The sequence below is a fragment of the Clupea harengus genome, chromosome 15 (assembly GCF_900700415.2).
Source record: "Clupea harengus chromosome 15, Ch_v2.0.2, whole genome shotgun sequence".
Taxonomy (NCBI): domain Eukaryota; kingdom Metazoa; phylum Chordata; class Actinopteri; order Clupeiformes; family Clupeidae; genus Clupea; species Clupea harengus.
The window spans coordinates 27,083,222-27,100,770 of NC_045166.1; the positions used below are offsets into that span (position 1 = coordinate 27,083,222).

The window sequence follows — 17,549 nt, forward strand, 5'->3', positions numbered from 1 at the left end:
AAAATGTGAGCAATTCCTGGAATTTCTAAATCATATCCTTGGCATAGTCTGAAAAAGTTAAAATATCAGCTCGTGGCACTAGAAGGCTCTCGAGGTGAAAATGACTCGGTCAATCAAATACATATTACACACTGGTAACATCTATTTTAAATGTTAAAGGTGAGTGAATATTAATGAAGAAGAATAAATAAATAAAGAAAAATAATGTTTTGAACGCAATTGGCAAAACGGTGCGCCGTTTGTCTGTAAATTACCAGTGGACCGAAACCGATGAGGCCGGCACCCACCCAGCGGTCCACTGGCCTTGTGCTATCTGGGGAGTTTGACTTGTCTAACACAGGTCATTATAGCTGTCCGTACTTAGCCAGAATCTCTAATCATTCTAAAACATACCCGATACGTTAATTAAAACCCAACGAGGACAAGTGTTTGCCATTGCCGTATTTATGGCATGTTATCACATTGTATGATTCTGGTGTCTGGAGCCTGCGCATTGTCCACAATCCGAAAAGCCGCCATGGTGATTCTTACGTCACTCCCTGTGAGCACGGGTGTGTGTGCCTGCGTGCGTGCGTGAGAGAGAAAGAGTGTGAGAGTAGCGAGTGTGTGTCTACTACAGCTGGTTAGAACACGGCGAAAAGACCGTGAGAGTGTAAGCGACCAAAATACCAAGACTTCGAACTTCCGACAACTCGATCCACAAGATATTTTAATGGGTAAGAGAACGCACGGTTTGTGTACACGAGTTTTTGGCGGACTTTGGAGAGTGCACGAGTGGAGCCCGGGATGGACTCCCGCTCCCATCGCGGTACCGCAGGAATCACGCGCCATTGAGGTTGATGTGCATGCGCTCTGACTGGCCTTTGCAGCTTAAGCGTGATCTGCGAGTATGGGCCTCCATTACTGAGTTGGAGGTGTTCGTCGAAGAACAGAAGTCAAGAGGCCATTCAGTAAGAGAAAAATATGCAACAGTTCGATTTGGTTTGTATTCGCAGCAACAGTACAGTGAAATAGGTTCATGAAAGGGCAGGCGCAATGATATGTTGAGCTAAAAAGTTAAAACATACCTGGCTAGCTACAGGGCGGGCTTGGCGACGAGCTATACGACGAAATGACGCGGCCAAAGTAGCAGTTTTTTCGATGGGAAATGTAACTTCCCTTATATTGGTTTATAGTCTACTTGTTTAGTCTGTGCTGAAAAGCTACCGTGTTTACTGGTCAGTTTGACGCTTTAAAGAGACTGTGACCTTGCATTCGCCAAGTCAGCGTCGACACAACTTTAGGCCTAGTGTAGCCATGAAGTGCCGGCTTGACAGTCAAACAGGAAGTGAACGGAATGGTTGTTTTGTTTACATCTGCCACACTTTCGTAACTTTGGAAACCAATGGTTTAATTTGTAAGATGTTGTTTGCGTTTTACCATGCCTAACGGCAGAGTTTGCGTACAATTGGCATACAGGGGCTAAGTAAGTCACGGTTGCGCTTCAAGGCTAAATGTAATTTTTGTGAAATCCATGCCTACACGTAGTTATAGGCCTTTAGAAAGCTTTTTATCGAATGCAGTATTATATGTGCCTTCCATTGTGGAGACCTAGTGAATGTCTATCAGTGTTAGTTACTTATGGATGAATTTGGTGCCAATGATGTTAAATGATGAGTCATTTAACTCTTATTAAATCGTATTAATGTAGGGCCAATAGCAATTGAAATAGGCCCTGTGTGCTTCACAGAGCCCAGAGCCTGAACCCCCTAGAGCAAGCACGAGGCAACAAGTTCAAGGAAGAAGAAGAGACCTTGAGCAGAACCTCAGCTCAAAGAGGGGGGCCCATCTGTTTGGGCCCGGTGGAGTAGAGATAGGAAGAAGGGGGAGAGGGGGGGGGGGGGATTATGCTTGGGGGGCCGGCGGAGTGGAAAGAGAGGGGGAGGGGCCAGGCAGGAAGAGAGGACAGGAGGAGAAGAGCGAATCAGGAGCAAGCAGATAAATTAATCCACACTAACACACACACACACACACACACACACACACACACACAAGCAGATACATTCATACACGAATCAGAAGATAAAACATTAGCACACATACAGCATATGTTTATGATGCAGACATGATTCCATGAAACACACAAGTAGAAGGTACATGCATGAAACATACACAATTAATAGTGGATACAAATGTAGAGAGCCAGCATTCAAAGTACTGGTTGTTGAACAGCTTAGTGGGAATACCGGGTCCTCATAAGGTTACTATTATAAGCAGAGCAACAAGGAGAAAACTGTAAATTATGGCTTTTGTTTATTTTATTGGTAACTATGGTGGCATACAGTATGTATTACAAGCAGAGTAGGATTGTGTTTTTATTATGGGTAACTAGGCTGGCATTCGGTTTGCATTACAAGCAGAGTAGAATTGTGCATAATAGTTTGGTGGGAAGGGGCAGCTGTAAGCAGAGGGTTTCTGCAGGTAGATCGTGTGTGTGTGTGTGTGTGTGTGTGTGTGTGTGTGTGTGTGTGTGTGTGTGTGTGTGTGTGTGTGTAGATCAGGTGGAGAGACTGCAGCAGCATCCCACAGTGAAGATACTCTAGACTAGGAGGGTGTGTGTGTGTGTGTGTGTGTAGATCAGGTGGAGAGACTGCAGCAGCATCCCACAGTGAAGATACTCTAGACTAGGAGGGTGTGTGTGTGTGTGTGTGTGTGTAGATCAGGTGGAGAGACTGCAGCAGCATCCCACAGTGCAGATGGTGTAGACTAGGAGGGTGTGTGTGTGTGTGTGTGTGTGTGTGTGTGTGTGTGTGTGTGTGTGTGTGTGTGTGTGTGTGTGTGTGTAGATCAGGTGGAGAGACTGCAGCAGCATCCCACAGTGCAGATGGTGTAGACTAGGAGGGGAAGAAAAGAGACAATGTTAGTGGACAGTGGACCCAGCAGGTGGGTCATAAGAAATACAGTTTCAAAAATGAACTAAATTGGCTAAAATATCTTCAGCATATTATCAGCCATATGACCTTTGACCTTTGTGTTTAAACTACTGAATGGGAAAGAGCACTCCACATCCGAGGCAATTGCCCACACTAGCGCTATATAAATGTGATGTATTATTATTATTATTATTATTATTATTACTATACCTAGGTATCTATCAGCCTTTACATAAGCCGTTCTGTGCATTTACAGATGTATTCTTTTATGTGTCCCTGTCTTAAGCCGACCGCATTCCAGTCTCATATGTGCAACACTTTCATGGAGTCATTTGGCAGATTAGATTAGATTCAACTTTATTGTCATTGCACAGAGTACAGGTACTAAGGCAACGAAATGCAGTTAGCATCTAACCAGAAGTGCAAAGTAGAAGAGTATGTGCAAATGGTAATATAAATATAGATAAATAGGGTATATACAGTATGACATAAGATATAAGTGGTATGAGCAGTAAGAACATGGGAAGATGCTTTTGGAAACTGATTTTTATTATTTAATATTTTTTATGTTTGTTTCATTCTCTCCTCATCCAGGATGAGTCACCAGCACCCGTCAGGAACTAGGCGTCTGTAGTCCAGCGCTGAAGCTGTGTGCTGTAAGGCACTGTTAAACACACTCCACTCAACTTCCTGCTTCAGTCACGGAGGACATGATCAGTGACATGACGGGCTCAGGTGATGAAGAAGAGGAGAAGGACACGAGCCTCTCATCCTTTCTCTCTCCTCCATCTGGCATTGCTACGCCACTGACGACTACACAGCACTGTGATGACCACGCCATTGCTCCTGCCACCAAAACTAAGATGGCCGCCTCAAGTGGCCCACTCTGCCCCTCGGAACCCGACAAGGACACTAAAATCCACGTCACCCTGGGCAACGACTCGGTGTGGCAGGAGTTCCACGTCACCCTGGACAACGACTCGTTGTGGCGGGAGTTCCACGGCATCGGGACGGAGATGCTCCTGACCAGGAAGGGCCGCCGCATGTTCCCCTTCTGCCGCTACACTCTGACGGGCCTGGATCCCCAGCGCCTGTACTTCCTCGTTATGGACTTCCAGCTTGTGGATGAGCACCGGTACCGCTGGACCTTTGGGGGCCGGCTGCGGGGCGGGCCGGGCGAGGAACACAAAGTGGGTGGTCGCGTCTACACTCACCCGCTGTCGCCCGCCGCGGGCTCAACGTGGATGCGAGTTCCGGTGACGTTCGGCACGGTGAAACTGACCAACAACCTGTCAAGTGACGACAGCCTTATCCTGCTGCACTCGAACCACCGGTACATCCCACGGCTGTGTGTGGTGCCCTTTGACCCCAGCAGGCGGAACACCATCAACCACCATGATCCAGAGGCGCAGACGTTCACGTTCCCGCAGACGGAGTTCTACGCCGTGTCTTGGTACCAGAACCCGCAGCTCACTGAACTCAAGATCAAGCACAACCCGTTTGCCAGCGCGTTTCGCCATGAAGAGATGCACCCGGGCAAGCACATGCAGTTACCAGCAGGAGGCGATCATGAGTCCCGTGTCTCTCCTGATTCAAACCACGCCAAAGGCAACAAGCGGTAAGAAGGGTCGCCAGACACACACACACCACGCCCAGACTGCTGCGGAATCTGGAGTGAATTCGGCCTCAGGGATTAGGGTGGGATCCACTTAAGTCACTCTTTCATTGGGCATAAATACATCTCTAGTGGCAACCACTCCAAGCTGGGAGGCAAAACAAAACAAAAATGTTCTCATAGTTATACTTTTATACTAATACTTTTTAAAGGCAAATTGATGTATTATTTAAGCAAAGTGACCATTTGGAAGGAGGAACATCACCAACAAATCACACTGACATTCACCTGTTCAGCAACATGTGCTCCCCCCATCACATGGTAAACAGGATGTGGTTACTTCATAATAATAGGCTAGCTAGCAGGTCACTGAAATACACGGGACAACATGCAATATTATGGGTTCCCATGACAACCTGAACTGATTACTCTTATTCTACCTGCAGAGAAGAGAACGTCTGGTTTCTGTGATGCTGTTTACAGATATGGTTCAAGTCTTTAGGTTTGATGGTAGTTTTTGACATTATTGACTTCTAAAGATGAATTTGGTTGAGATGGATATGCTTAACAGATGTTAACCTCAACCTATGTTGTCCCACAGTATCAACTGACAGTATCTCAGCTCTGAAAGTAGTGTGAAAGTGTCATGTCTGGTTAAGCTTGTCTCTCTCTTGTAGTAGTGTGAAAGTGGCATGTCTGGTTAAGCTTGTCTCTCTCTTAGTGGCATGTCTGGTTAAGCTTGTCTCTCTCTTGTAGTAGTGTGAAAGTGTCATGTCTGGTTAAGCTTGTCTCTCTCTTGTAGTAGTGTGAAAGTGTCATGTCTGGTTAAGCTCGTCTCTCTCTTGTAGTAGTGTGAAAGTGTCATGTCTGGTTAAGCTTGTCTCTCTCTTGTAGTAGTGTGAAAGTGTCATGTCTGGTTAAGCGTGTCTCTCTCTTGTAGTAGTGTGAGTGGCATGTCTGGTTAAGCTCGTCTCTCTCTTGTAGTAGTGTGAGTGGCATGTCTGGTTTAGCTTGTCTCTCTCTTGTAGTAGTGTGAGTGTCATGTCTGGTTAAGCTTGTCTCTCTCTCTTGTAGTAGTGTGAGTGGCATGTCTGGTTAAGCGTGTCTCTCTCTTGGCTTCCTCAGGGCTAAAAGGCGCCTGTCACTCCCCACCGCTGGTGAGTTTGGGCTGGGGGCGTCTCCGGTGCTCAAAAAGAAGATGGCAGGAGGCCTTACCCGCACCGAGGAGATGTTGTCCACGGAGGACGAGAGTCGCAATCATGGCGCTCGCCCCAGTCCTTCCTGTTCAAAGAGACGAGCTCCCGCTAAGATGAAGAGACGAGTCACCATTCCCAGAGTTCCCACACACACCTCAACGCCTCGGACGCTGAAGAGGCCGGCACTGACCTCCCCGAAAGGTCCAAAGACGCTCCTGCACAAGCGCAACACCAATTCCAGGAAGAATGCCAAGGGTTCTGGTGTAGTCACGGAAACGCCTTCAGAACCAGCGGTAGTGACTCAGGAGCTGGCTGTGGACGATGTAGAGGGCATGCTGTTTGTCTCCTTTGCCAACAAGGTAATGACAGGAAACTCTGTTTCTGAGACTTTTGAGACATGTAGAGCTGTGCAACATTTTAGCCATTTGTCTTTGCATGGTTTTTTTCTGTACATTTAGATTTTTAAACATTCTTTTCCTTGTAAGAACTATTCATGTCATTTTGAAAGTAACTTTACAGTATTTCATCAAATGTTCCTCTTCTTCTCTTCTCCTCTTCTACTGTGACTTCGGCACAGTACTGTATGTACCTCATGTTGTACTATAGCAGAATTCTATATAAACATTGAATCTATGTCATGTTTATAACCCTGATTTGTTGTTGATGAGTGAGTATGAATAAGGTATATGATGTTTAGCTCATCCCTGATAATACGTGGGGTGTTTGTGTTCTCTGCAGGAATCTCACGATACCCACGTGCCCTTGAAGAGAGAGCTGCAGGAATCTCATACCCACGTGCCCTTGAAGAGAGAGCTGCCGGAATCTCATGATACCCACATGCCCTTGAAGAGAGAGCTGCAGGAATCTCATACCCACGTGCCCTTGAAGAGAGAGCTGCAGGAATCTGATGATACCCACGTGCTCTTGAAGAGAGAGCTGCAGGAATCTCATGATACCCACGTGCCCTTGAAGAGAGAACCACCTCCGTCGCCTCTGCTGAACTGCCCCCCTGTCCTGCAGCTCCAGGAGGCAACTAGGGCAACAGAACCTGAGAAAGCCACTGAAGGTAGAACAAGCCCTGGTTCATTATGCAGCCCCCTGACCAGTGTGTGTCAGACTGTACTTACCGTCGTGTGTGTGTGTATGTGCCGTGTGTGCCGTGTGTGCGTGTATGCGTGTGCCTGGTGCGTGTGTGCCTGTGCCTGGTGTGTGTGTGTGTGTGTGCGTGCGTGTGTGTGTGTGTGTGTGCGTGCGCGTGTGCGTGTGTGTGTGTGTGCCTGTGTGCCTGTGCCTGGTGTGTGTGTGCGTGTGCCTGGTTTGTGCGTGTGTGTGTGTGTGTGTGCGCCTGGTGTGTGTGTGTGTGTGTGTGTGTGTGTGTGTGTAAGGTTCAGAGGTCCTGCAGGAGAGGATTGTGCAGCTGGAGAAGACGTTGCTGGTGGATCTGGGATCCTTCAAATACAGGCAGGTGGTCCATCCTGCTCTGAAACAGGGTGAGTCAACATCAGCTTCCTGTTCCTGTCTGCTCAGGAAGGGATGAAGAACAGGTGCTGTCATGCTTGACCTATTACACTCTACTCCTAAACGATAGGTGGCGCTGTCTAGAAAATGACCATTAATTGATGGAAGCTGCCGTAAGAGAGAATGTGCAGAATAACAGAGCACAGTAAAATATGACACGACGGTTAAACTCTGTCAGGAGTATTCATTTGTGGATTAAACTGGACGGGTCCTAAGTTTCTGATTAGCGTTTGTGTTTATTGCTAGTCGTCAGCAAAACTAGCCTGTTACCTAATGTTAATTCTAGGTTACCATAGGTTGTTATGGCAACAAGAGGCGCTCTCAACTGCGTTATGGAGCGGTGTTTTTATGTCCATCAGCTCTTCATCAGGCAAGACGGTAACGTTAGTAAACCACACAAACTAGCTTGCCAGCATTGTTCAACAAATACATTAAACAAAAGAACAAGTTCATACACCATCAAAACACAGTTGTGTGCCAGAGAAATGGCGTTAGCAAAACTTCATCTTGAGGAGCCATCCGTGTTCTGAATGCGTCAGCTGCCGTGCCATCCGCGCTAAAAGGACTTCACATTTAGCGTGCGCACACACACACACACATACACATACACACACACACACACACACACAGACACACACACACACACACACACAGAGAATACAATGTGCTCTTGATGTTGGACCCACAGAGCTTTACCACCTCGTTCCTTTATGCTGATTACCAGGACACCGCTAACCAGTGCACCAGCGCATCACCAAATGCCAATGTCACATGTCAGGACAGATGGATGAGAATGTGTGCTGGTCTCTAAGTTGTGGTTCTTTAATCTTCTCCCTCCTTCCCTCCCTCCAGTTGGCCTGAAGTTGAACCTTGTGGACCCTGAAGTGGCCATCGACCTGCAGTACCTGGGGGTCACCCTGCCCCTGCCCCCCCTCCTGAAACCCAGCGCAGGTGAGGACACACTTTCCGATCCTGACCAGCAGACTATACATTATCCCTCACATGGATCCTTTGTGTAGCTAGTCAGTCTATATTCAGTGAGAGGAAGAGGTCATCAGGTAACCACTGAAGTGACTAGAAATGCTGAGTCATGCTAGAAATGGACCGGAACACTGGCGAGTGTTTGAATTGTACAGGTGTGAACTCAACTGGTCATTTTTGGCCTTAGTTTTGGGAAGTGTCAATACACACTAATTTTTCCTCAGACTTGTGAACAAGTTGAGTTTAGTCAGCAACCGTACTGTAAACCATTAACAGACATGAACATAAAGCAGTTGTTCAATTTCCCCACTGTCGCATGCGTTTGCATGATCTGCTTGACCTGGAAGTTGATTGCATGACCTGGAAGTTGATTGTGTGTGTTGTTTCTGTGAAAGCCTTGTGTGCAGATGGGACCATTCCATTTGTTTCTCTTACGGGGAAGACCAATGACCTCACTAAAATAAAAGGCTGGAGAGACAAGTACAGCAGCTCCTCAGAACTCCCCCACATCACACCCCAAGGTGAGCTGGCCCATTGCTGCGAGAGTGTGTGGTTTTCGAAGGGCCCAGTGAGGGTGTATGTTTAGCATAGAGGTGCTGGATGAGTATCTGGAGAGTGCATGAGCTGTGTGTATTTGACATGTGTTTTAATGTGTGTGTGTGTGTGTGTGTGTGTGTGTGTGTGTGTGTGTGTGTGTGTGTGTGTGTGGTTCCAGAGGGCCCAGTGAAGGTGCACTCTGCGTTCAGCAGTGAGATGCTGGATGAGTATCTGGAGAATGAGGCCCAGAGGATCACCGAGCGGGCCGAGACCTTCTCCTTCTCCTCCTTTGGCTCTGCCGACCCGGTTGTTGCCGGTGTGGCCTACCAGCTCCCCTCCAGGAGCAGCAGCTATGTGCGCACCTTAGACAGCGTGCTGAAGGGTCGCTCAACCGCCACCCTCGCCCCCTCCCCTGTGCCACCCCTCTCCAACACCAACGCCTGGAGGGACGCAAGTCCACCTCTGTCCAGCTCCAGGCCCAAAGCGTCCCCTCACAGGAAGACTGGGCCGCCTGTTACTGGTACCAGTACCGCCAAACCGCTGAAGTGGGATGCCAGTCAGGGCACCAGCCGCTACGGGGGCTTCACCAAGCCACAGTGCCACCTTCAGGCCATGGAGAGGCAGGCCTTCTGCCAGGGCCACACGGAGACATACGTCACCAAGGAGAGGGCCACCATTGCTCTGGGCGTGCTCCTCACGGCACAGGTGAGGCCTCATGGGCGAGGGATGGGGGTGGGGAGGGGCTGTCACTACAGAGAACCACTACTCTGTTACTTTGCTTTGTTCCTCACAGGGCTCCATGAAGATGTGCCTCTTTACTCTAGTCTAGTGTAGTCCTCGTCCACTCTTTACTCTAGTCTAGTGTAGTCCTCGTCCACTCACAGGTTTTGCTTTGTCTTCCCTCTGTGTGTGGTCTCAGGGCTCGGTGAAGGCGGACCGCGTGGACTTGGCCCGTGGGGACATGTTGGGCGCGTGCCAGAGAGACTTCTGCAGGCTGGGGTGTGTGTGCCTAAGCCTTCTGCGGCAGCCGCGGCCCCCCACACACTGCCGAAGGCCCCAGTGCATGTTTGAGTGTGTGTGCTTCAGGCACCGGGTGCTGCTTATAAGGCCTCACCCTGACAAGAGCAGCAGCAGCAGCAGCAGTGCTCATAGGGCAGAGAAGAACAAGAACAAGGACCTGAAGTTACTGGCTTACCGTAAGTGTTTGTGTCCCTAGGTGTGCGTGTCCCTTCATGCTAGCGCCCCCTGCTGGCTGACCGTAAGTCTACAGAAGTGCTAGAAAGCCTGTTCCATGTTCATCTTTTTTTCCCCTCTTGTTCATCCAAACTCACCTAACACCTTTCTCTTCACTCCTGCAATCCAATCTGATACCTGAGTGTTTCTCTATCTCCAAATCATCACACCTCTTCCTGTCCTACCCCAATCCAATCTGATACCCCTCTCCTACCCCAATCCAAACTGATACCCCTCTCCTACCCCAATCCAAACTGATACCCCTCTCTTGCCCCAATCCAAATTCACTCAATGTCTTTCTGTCCTCTCTGCTCTCCTCCAACCTTTTCTGACCTCACCTCTCCCTCTCTCTCTCCCCCCTACAGCCATCTCTAACCCTGATAAAGGCCTGAGACCAGCCCCCGGCCGTCGTGTGCCTCTGCTTTGGGAGGGCAGGGCGGACGAGGAGGACCCTGAGCCGCTGTTCAAACCTCAGAAACAGTGCGTGTCCAAGGCCTCTTTCTCAGCGACCTCCAAACCAACCAACAAACATCAGGTCAAGGTAAGGACTCAGAACGCACAGGAGGTTCTAGAACATTAACTTATCGGTCACCTTGGTGTGTGTTCAGTCCTAGTGAGCTGTGACATCGTCTTTTGCTACTTCAGTTTCTATAATTAGGTTGACGTTGTATATGTTATATTATATTATATGGTCTTAGTATTACTCCTGTCCACACTGGCAGCAGTGTCGCTAACATGCTATCTGCTAGTGCCCATCTATGCTAGCTCTCCATTACTCCTGTCCACACTGGCAGCAGTGTCGCTAGCCTGCTATCTGCTAGTGCCCATCTATGCTAGCTCTCCATTACTCCTGTCCACACTGGCAGCAGTGTCGCTAGTCCGCTATCTGCTAGTGCCCATCTATGCTAGCTCTCCATCTGTTTCACTGCCGTCATGTGGTGAACTTTGACCTGTGCAACCTTGCCATGTGTGCCACAGTTAACTCATGGTATTGGTCATTGTGATCTATCCTTGCCATGTGTGCCACAGTTAACTCATGGTATTGATCTCTGGTCATTGTGATCTATCCTTGCCATGTGTGCCACAGTTAACTCATGGTATTGATCTCTGGTCATTGTGATCTATCCTTGCTGGGCTTCCTCTCGTAGGGCCCGAGGGTGAAGGAGGAGGATAAGAGCAGTCCGGTGTACAAGTACTTTGACAGCATGATGACCTGTGCCCGCGTGCGCCCCATCAACAGCATGCCTCCACCACAGATGCACATCCTGCCTGGTCTGGTAACCAACAGAGCGAAGGTGAGGCGACCAGTTCTCGTGTGTGTGTGTGTGTGTGTGTGTGTGCGTGTGTGTGTGTGTGCGCGCCCCATCAACAGCATGCCCCCGCCACAGGTGCACAGCCTGCTCAGGTTCATCACCAACAGAAGTGAAACGATCAGTCTTAGTGTGTGTGTTTTATTTATTAGTTTGTTTGTGTGTATACTTGTTTGAGGACACTTGATTCATATAATTAGTAAATAACACGTTGTGATTGACCCATAACACGTTGTGATTGACCCATTGACTGTTTTCTTCTCTTAGGAAAAACATCTGCAGTCTCCTGAGGCTCCTGGAAGCAGGTCAGACGCTGCGTGCTCCCAGACATCTGTGCCAGGTGAGGCCTCTGAAGACCTTCACGGTCACAAGTGAAACCAGCAGGGTCACGCTATCCAAGATGTTATTTAATTTTAACCCTCGTCTTAGATCCAGTGTAAATGATCTGTGTGTGTAGTAATGACTAAACCTTCTCGTTTGGCCTTTATATGCAGTATATTACAGCTCAGTAAAAATAAAGTACAACTAAAAGAACATTGATACATTCTTGTTACATTAGCAGTAAATCCCAGTTTAAAACAGGTTGCCCCACTTTTGCTGTCTGTCTGTCTGTTGTAGTGGCGCTGGAGAATGAGGTGCCGTCCACCAAGCTGCTGCAGATCGTCTCCGAGTGCAACTGGGAACCGCACCGCGAACTGGTCCTGAGTGCGATCAACAGGCGCCTGAAACTGGACCTGCTGACGTCGTCATTCACGCTGGGGTTCTACCGTGTGCGTCTGCTCTCCGTGACCCAGCACAGGAGACAGAACCACTGCACCATCACCTACAAGCTCAGCATCTCCCGCGGCGACGGCACCAGGGACAAGCAGCACCTGCCCAGGAGCCAGAAGCCCCGCCCCAAACAGCCTCTAAGGCCTGGATACCTCAAGGCCCTCCGGCTGAGGCCCGGTGTCTCCCCCAAGAGGCTGGTTGAGGTAACTGCAGAATACTGGTGTTCCTTTCGCTCATCTGGTAGAACAACTGGTAGAGCAAGGTGCTAGCAATACAAATGTTATTCAAGTATAACTAACCCATGGAGGAAAGGATCTCTGCTCTGAGGGAATCTGAGTGGATGATCACTGAGGGAAGCTCATAGCAGTTAAGAAACTGGATGTAGACAGCAGAAGAAGAAGAAGCTCATAGCCGTTAAGAAGCTGGATGTATACAGCAGAAGTAGAGATGCACGACATATCGGCGGCTGATATATTAGTGGCCGATAAGTGCAAAAAATTAAATATTATTATTATTATACCGATATCGTAATTACGGCCAATAATTTAAGCCGATATTTTTAAGGTCTAATTTCCCTCCAATTATTCTTTCCGGCGTTACGCATAGCATAGGCCCGTTGCCTGGCTACATTAAACGTTTTGAGCATGGTGCAGTCCTTGAAATAATCATGTCAGTGGTGTGGAACTACTTCACATACATGATAACAATTACATAACTAATATTACTAGATACATATCATAGTGGACATTACACTAGACAACATGGATCTCATTCATATCTTATCCAGTCGAAATCTTAACAGGATGAACCCATCCTTATTACATCGAATCAACATAAGAACAGAACATAACTAAATCTCCGCTTAGCATGCTAATCGCTACTAATAGCAATGTGCACTTGCATGTAGCCCAAATACCCAATCTATCACAGTATGATTTAAGCACTCGAAATGTATTAGGCACACAGTTTGGTCAACTACTTTTCCACTGAATTGGCGACGAACTAAACTTGTCACTATCAGCTGCACGCAGACGGCGTTGCTAGGCAACGTCACTATCGACAGAGTCTTTCATACATAGACAGCTGCAGCCGCCATGATTTATTTAAACTGGAGCGTTTACTGGAACAGACCAATGACTCGAGCCAAACATGGCTGACGTCATGCACGCAGCATTTACGTAGTGAAGAAGAACATTTGTTATAATGAATTGACATAAAAAGGTAAATCTAAAACTTTTTGTAAAAAGGTAAATCTAAAAACCTTTTGTACCCTTTATTTTTATAAAAAAAAATATCGGTTATCGTATCGGTATCGGCCACAATAAACCAATAATTATCGGTTATCGTTATCGGCCCTAAAATTCCATATCGGTGCATCTCTAAGCAGAAGAAGAAGCTCATAGCAGTTAAGAACCTGTATGTAGACAGGAGGAGTGACTAAACCAGTGTTGGTTAACTCTCTAGTTAGTTTCTCAGAAGGCGGCCCATGGTGTTTTCCTGAAGGTAGTGTGTTGTATATTTCAGGTGTTTTCCTGAAGGTAGTGTGTTGTATATTTCAGGTGTTTTCCTGAAGGTAGTGTGTTGTATATTTCAGGTAAATGGGAAGCACTACGCCAAAGCCAGACTCATGCTGGGTCGAATGGGGGCTCTGCATCCAGTCAATCGGCTCGCAGCGTTCGTCACGGGCAGGCTGGTGACATTCCCGGGGAGCTCAAGCGCCTCAGTGGTGAAGGATGCAGTGCCTGGACCGCTGGGTGAGTGGGTCACCGTGGAACATCCAGTAGAGACATTATAGGACGGGGCAAAACACTGAGGGGAAATGAATGCTTGATCTTGGATGCCCAGAATTGCTGTTGAGATGGCACCTGAGTGGCAGGGCCTAGAAGGACTTTGCTAAAAAAAACAAAAAATATGTTCATGCAAAGCACCCCCCTCCCCCACACACACACACTCACACACACACACACTCTTTAGTTATGTGTCCACTGAATGAATCTCTTTGAGTTAATTGTATAAATTGTATGTTCATGTTTTGTTTCAGTTGATAGTCCTCCTCAGGGTCCTAGTGCCTCTCAGCTTCTCTACATCCCCATTGGTTCTCCCGATGGAGCCACTCCTCCTGCGCCAGCCACACCCACCCAGAATGGAATGCTGAAGCCAGTGGTCGGCGCTCAAAAGGGGGCGCTATACCGCCAACCCAACGGACAGCTGGTCCGGCTGGTGCCCTTGAAAACACTCAAGGCCATGAAGTCCACACCCGCCCCGTCTCCTGCTTCAGGTCAGTTTACTGGGGCTCAACTGGGGGCCACATGCCTGTCCTGGAGGTCTGCAAAGAGACTTGCCTTGAGAATAAATCACTAATGATGCTATGTCAATACATTCAATGAATGAGTTGAACTGAGTTGCAAAGCTGAATTATCCAATTTATTTTATTGAGTTGCACAGCTTTGCAATGAATTGAATTACACAGCTTTGAATGGAACTGAATCAAATTGAACTGAATTGAATTAAACAGCTTTGAACTGAACTAAATTGAATTACACAGCATTGAATTGAGTTAAATTGAGCAGCTGACTCTACAGGTGATCTAGTGGTTCAGCACCAGGGCGGGGTCCATTTAAAGCCGGACAGACACTGTATGATTTTGGCCCAATCGTAGCCATGATTCAGTCTGTGCCGACACATCTTAGGATAGGGCTGAATTCCTGTCAGATCGGTTGTTTATCGTGTGGTTTGAGCAAGGTCACGACGGCTGATTTTAAAAGTCTGAACAATCAACAATCCACCTTCCGAACAATCCGGTTGGGTGTCTGGCATGTCAGAAATTTGTATCGGCTGTCAAGCAGTGTGAGTAGTTCTACGGTCCGATTTTGTCCGTGTGGAAAGACCAATTGAAGCGTCTAGTGTGAGTTACTACATCGTACGTGATTCAGAAAAAATCACACAGTGTCTGTCCGGCTTTAGTGTCAACTGATTTTCCCCCCCTGTTGCTATGGTTACCATTGTCTAGAGCGTTGATTTAGAATGTTGCTTAAACCTTTGACCATTTCCCACCATATGGCATAAATCATATTCTGTGTATATTCTGTTCACAGCCTTGGATGCTGTAACCAAGCCCTTCTCTGGTACAGATACCCTTCTTATCTCTCCTGACTCCTCAGATGCTGTGGCCAAGCCCTTCTCTGGTACAGATACCCTTCTTATCTCTCCTGACTCCTCAGATGCTGTGGCCAAGCCCTTCTCACTCTCTGGGAAGAGCACCATGCGCATCTCTCAGGGCTCTGCGGCGGTCAGGACCCTGCCTCACACCGGATCCTTCTCCTTCAGGATCTGCCCGCCCTCAGAGCAGTCCAAACCACTGGGGCCGGACACACAGGTGCTCAAGGCGGACCAGAACTCCTCCCAGGCCTTGCTGGGCGGCTTCACGCTACTCCAGCTGCCCAAGGGTCCTGAGAGGCAGGTGAGGGTTCCTGCAGAGGGTGCTAAGATGGTGGCGGCCACCACAGTTGCTCCTCAGGCTACTTACAAATCACATGGAACGTCCAGACGGGGTTCTAAAATTACTGGAACCTCTAATCGGGGTGCTCAAATCACTGGAACTTCAGTGGAAGAAAGGAGGAAGGTGGTGGCCCCGGTGGTGGTTCCTCCAATGGCCTCCAGAACACTCCAGAACAATGCAGCTGCAGTTCCTCCTCAGGCCACCAGGAGAGTACACAGAGGTTCTAAACTCCGGGGACCAGGGGAGGGCGCTAAGACAGTCGTGGCCCCTGTGGTTTTCCCCCCGACTCCTTCTAGAACACCACACCACAGCGTGGCGGAGAGAGAGCGTCGCCAGCTCCACCAGACCGGCTTCAGGAGGCTCAAGGAGGTGCTGTGCATCACCGGCACCAAGGTCACCAAGCAGGACATCCTGGACCAGGTGGGCTGCCATCCTTTCCAACCTTTCACACACATGCAGGGCCACCCACACACACACACACACACACACACACACACACACATGCAGGGCCCTCCACACTCACACACACGCACACACACATGCAGGGCCCCCCACACCCACACACACACACACACACACACACACACACATGCAGGGCCCTCCACAAACACACATGCAGGGCCCCCCATACCCACACCCACACCCACACACATGCAGGGCCCTCCACAAACACACACACCCACACACACACACATGCAGGGCCCTCCACAAACACACACACCCACACACACACACATGCAGGGCCCTCCACAAACACACACACACACACACACACACACACACACACACACACATGCAGGGCCCTCCACACACACACACACATGCAGGGCCCTTCATTAAAAACTCAACTCAAACACATGCAGGGCCCTCCACACACACACACACACACATGCAGGGCCCTCCACACACACACACACACACATGCAGGGCCCTCCACACACACACACACACACACACACACACACACATGCAGGGCCCTCCACACACACACACACATGCAGGGCCCTTCATTAAAAACTCAACTCAAACACATGCAGGGCCCTCCACACACACACACACACACATGCAGGGCCCTCCACACACACACACACACACACACACACACACACACATGCAGGGCCCTCCATTAAAATCTCAACTCACATGTTGTGTGTGAATCTAACTCCTCTTGAATGTGTCCCTCTCAGGCCAAACTCGTCATCTCTGCATTGAAGACCAGAGAGAAGAAGCTGGAGAAGAAGAAAGCCTTCATGACCCGCACGCAGTCTGACTACATCAAGACCATCTCCCAGATGTCTGGTAAGGATCTGTGTGTGGGCGGCTCACGTTGTTCAGGGGGGGAAGAACCAGCTTCAGCACATAGTCCTGTGGATGCCAGTAATCAGCCAATTCTCCGACAGATCTGGCCCGCATCTGGGCTGGATGACTCATTTACGTCATGTCTGCATGTAGTCATGTGGCAGACACGGCTTAGAAATGAGGTTCAGTCAAATGAGGTTCAGTCAAATGAGGTTCAGTCAAATGAGGTTCAGTCAAAGCAAATAGCCGACCGAGTAAAAACATTGTAAGCAAATTGTCATGAGAAATATGCTCATGTTGTGTTGTAGCACCTTACAGCCAGAGAAGGCAGAGAAGGAAGGGCAATGGAAGATTCCCATATCTTCAATTCTGTCTGGAAAAACAAAACCTTTTCCACCTTAGACTGTTTTTGGTTTATTCCATTTATGGGGAATCAATCGAATTCGAGGTATGGGGGCGGTCCCCCAAACGAGAACCCTAAACAACCAACTACTGGTGAAATTAAGGATGGCAGTGCTCTTACAGACGAGTTTGAACGTGTGTGTGTGTGTGTGTGTGTGTGTGTGTGTGTGTGTGTGTGTGTGTGTGTGTGTGTGTGTGTGTGTGTCTGCTATTACTGTTTCTTGCTGGTCTAGTGTCGTCGTCATTGTGTATGCGGCAGATTAGCGTTTTTGCACA

General features: G+C 48.5%; 1 protein-coding gene across 2 annotated transcripts in view; it reads left to right on the forward strand.

The window, feature by feature from the left end:
- The first annotated feature begins 438 nt into the window (after positions 1–438).
- Positions 439–17,549, forward strand: part of LOC116223706 (MAX gene-associated protein-like) — a 39,161-nt gene continuing 22,050 nt past the window's right edge. The window contains exons 1-2 of one of the 2 annotated variants that reach the window (XM_031581265.2): positions 439–950; positions 3,507–4,530. In XM_031581265.2, the coding sequence (XP_031437125.1) occupies positions 3,623–4,530 (908 nt within the window). In that variant the 5' untranslated portion in view covers positions 439–950; positions 3,507–3,622. The remainder of the gene's footprint in view (positions 951–3,506; positions 4,531–17,549) is intronic. The other variant, XM_042709877.1, reaches the window with a different exon arrangement.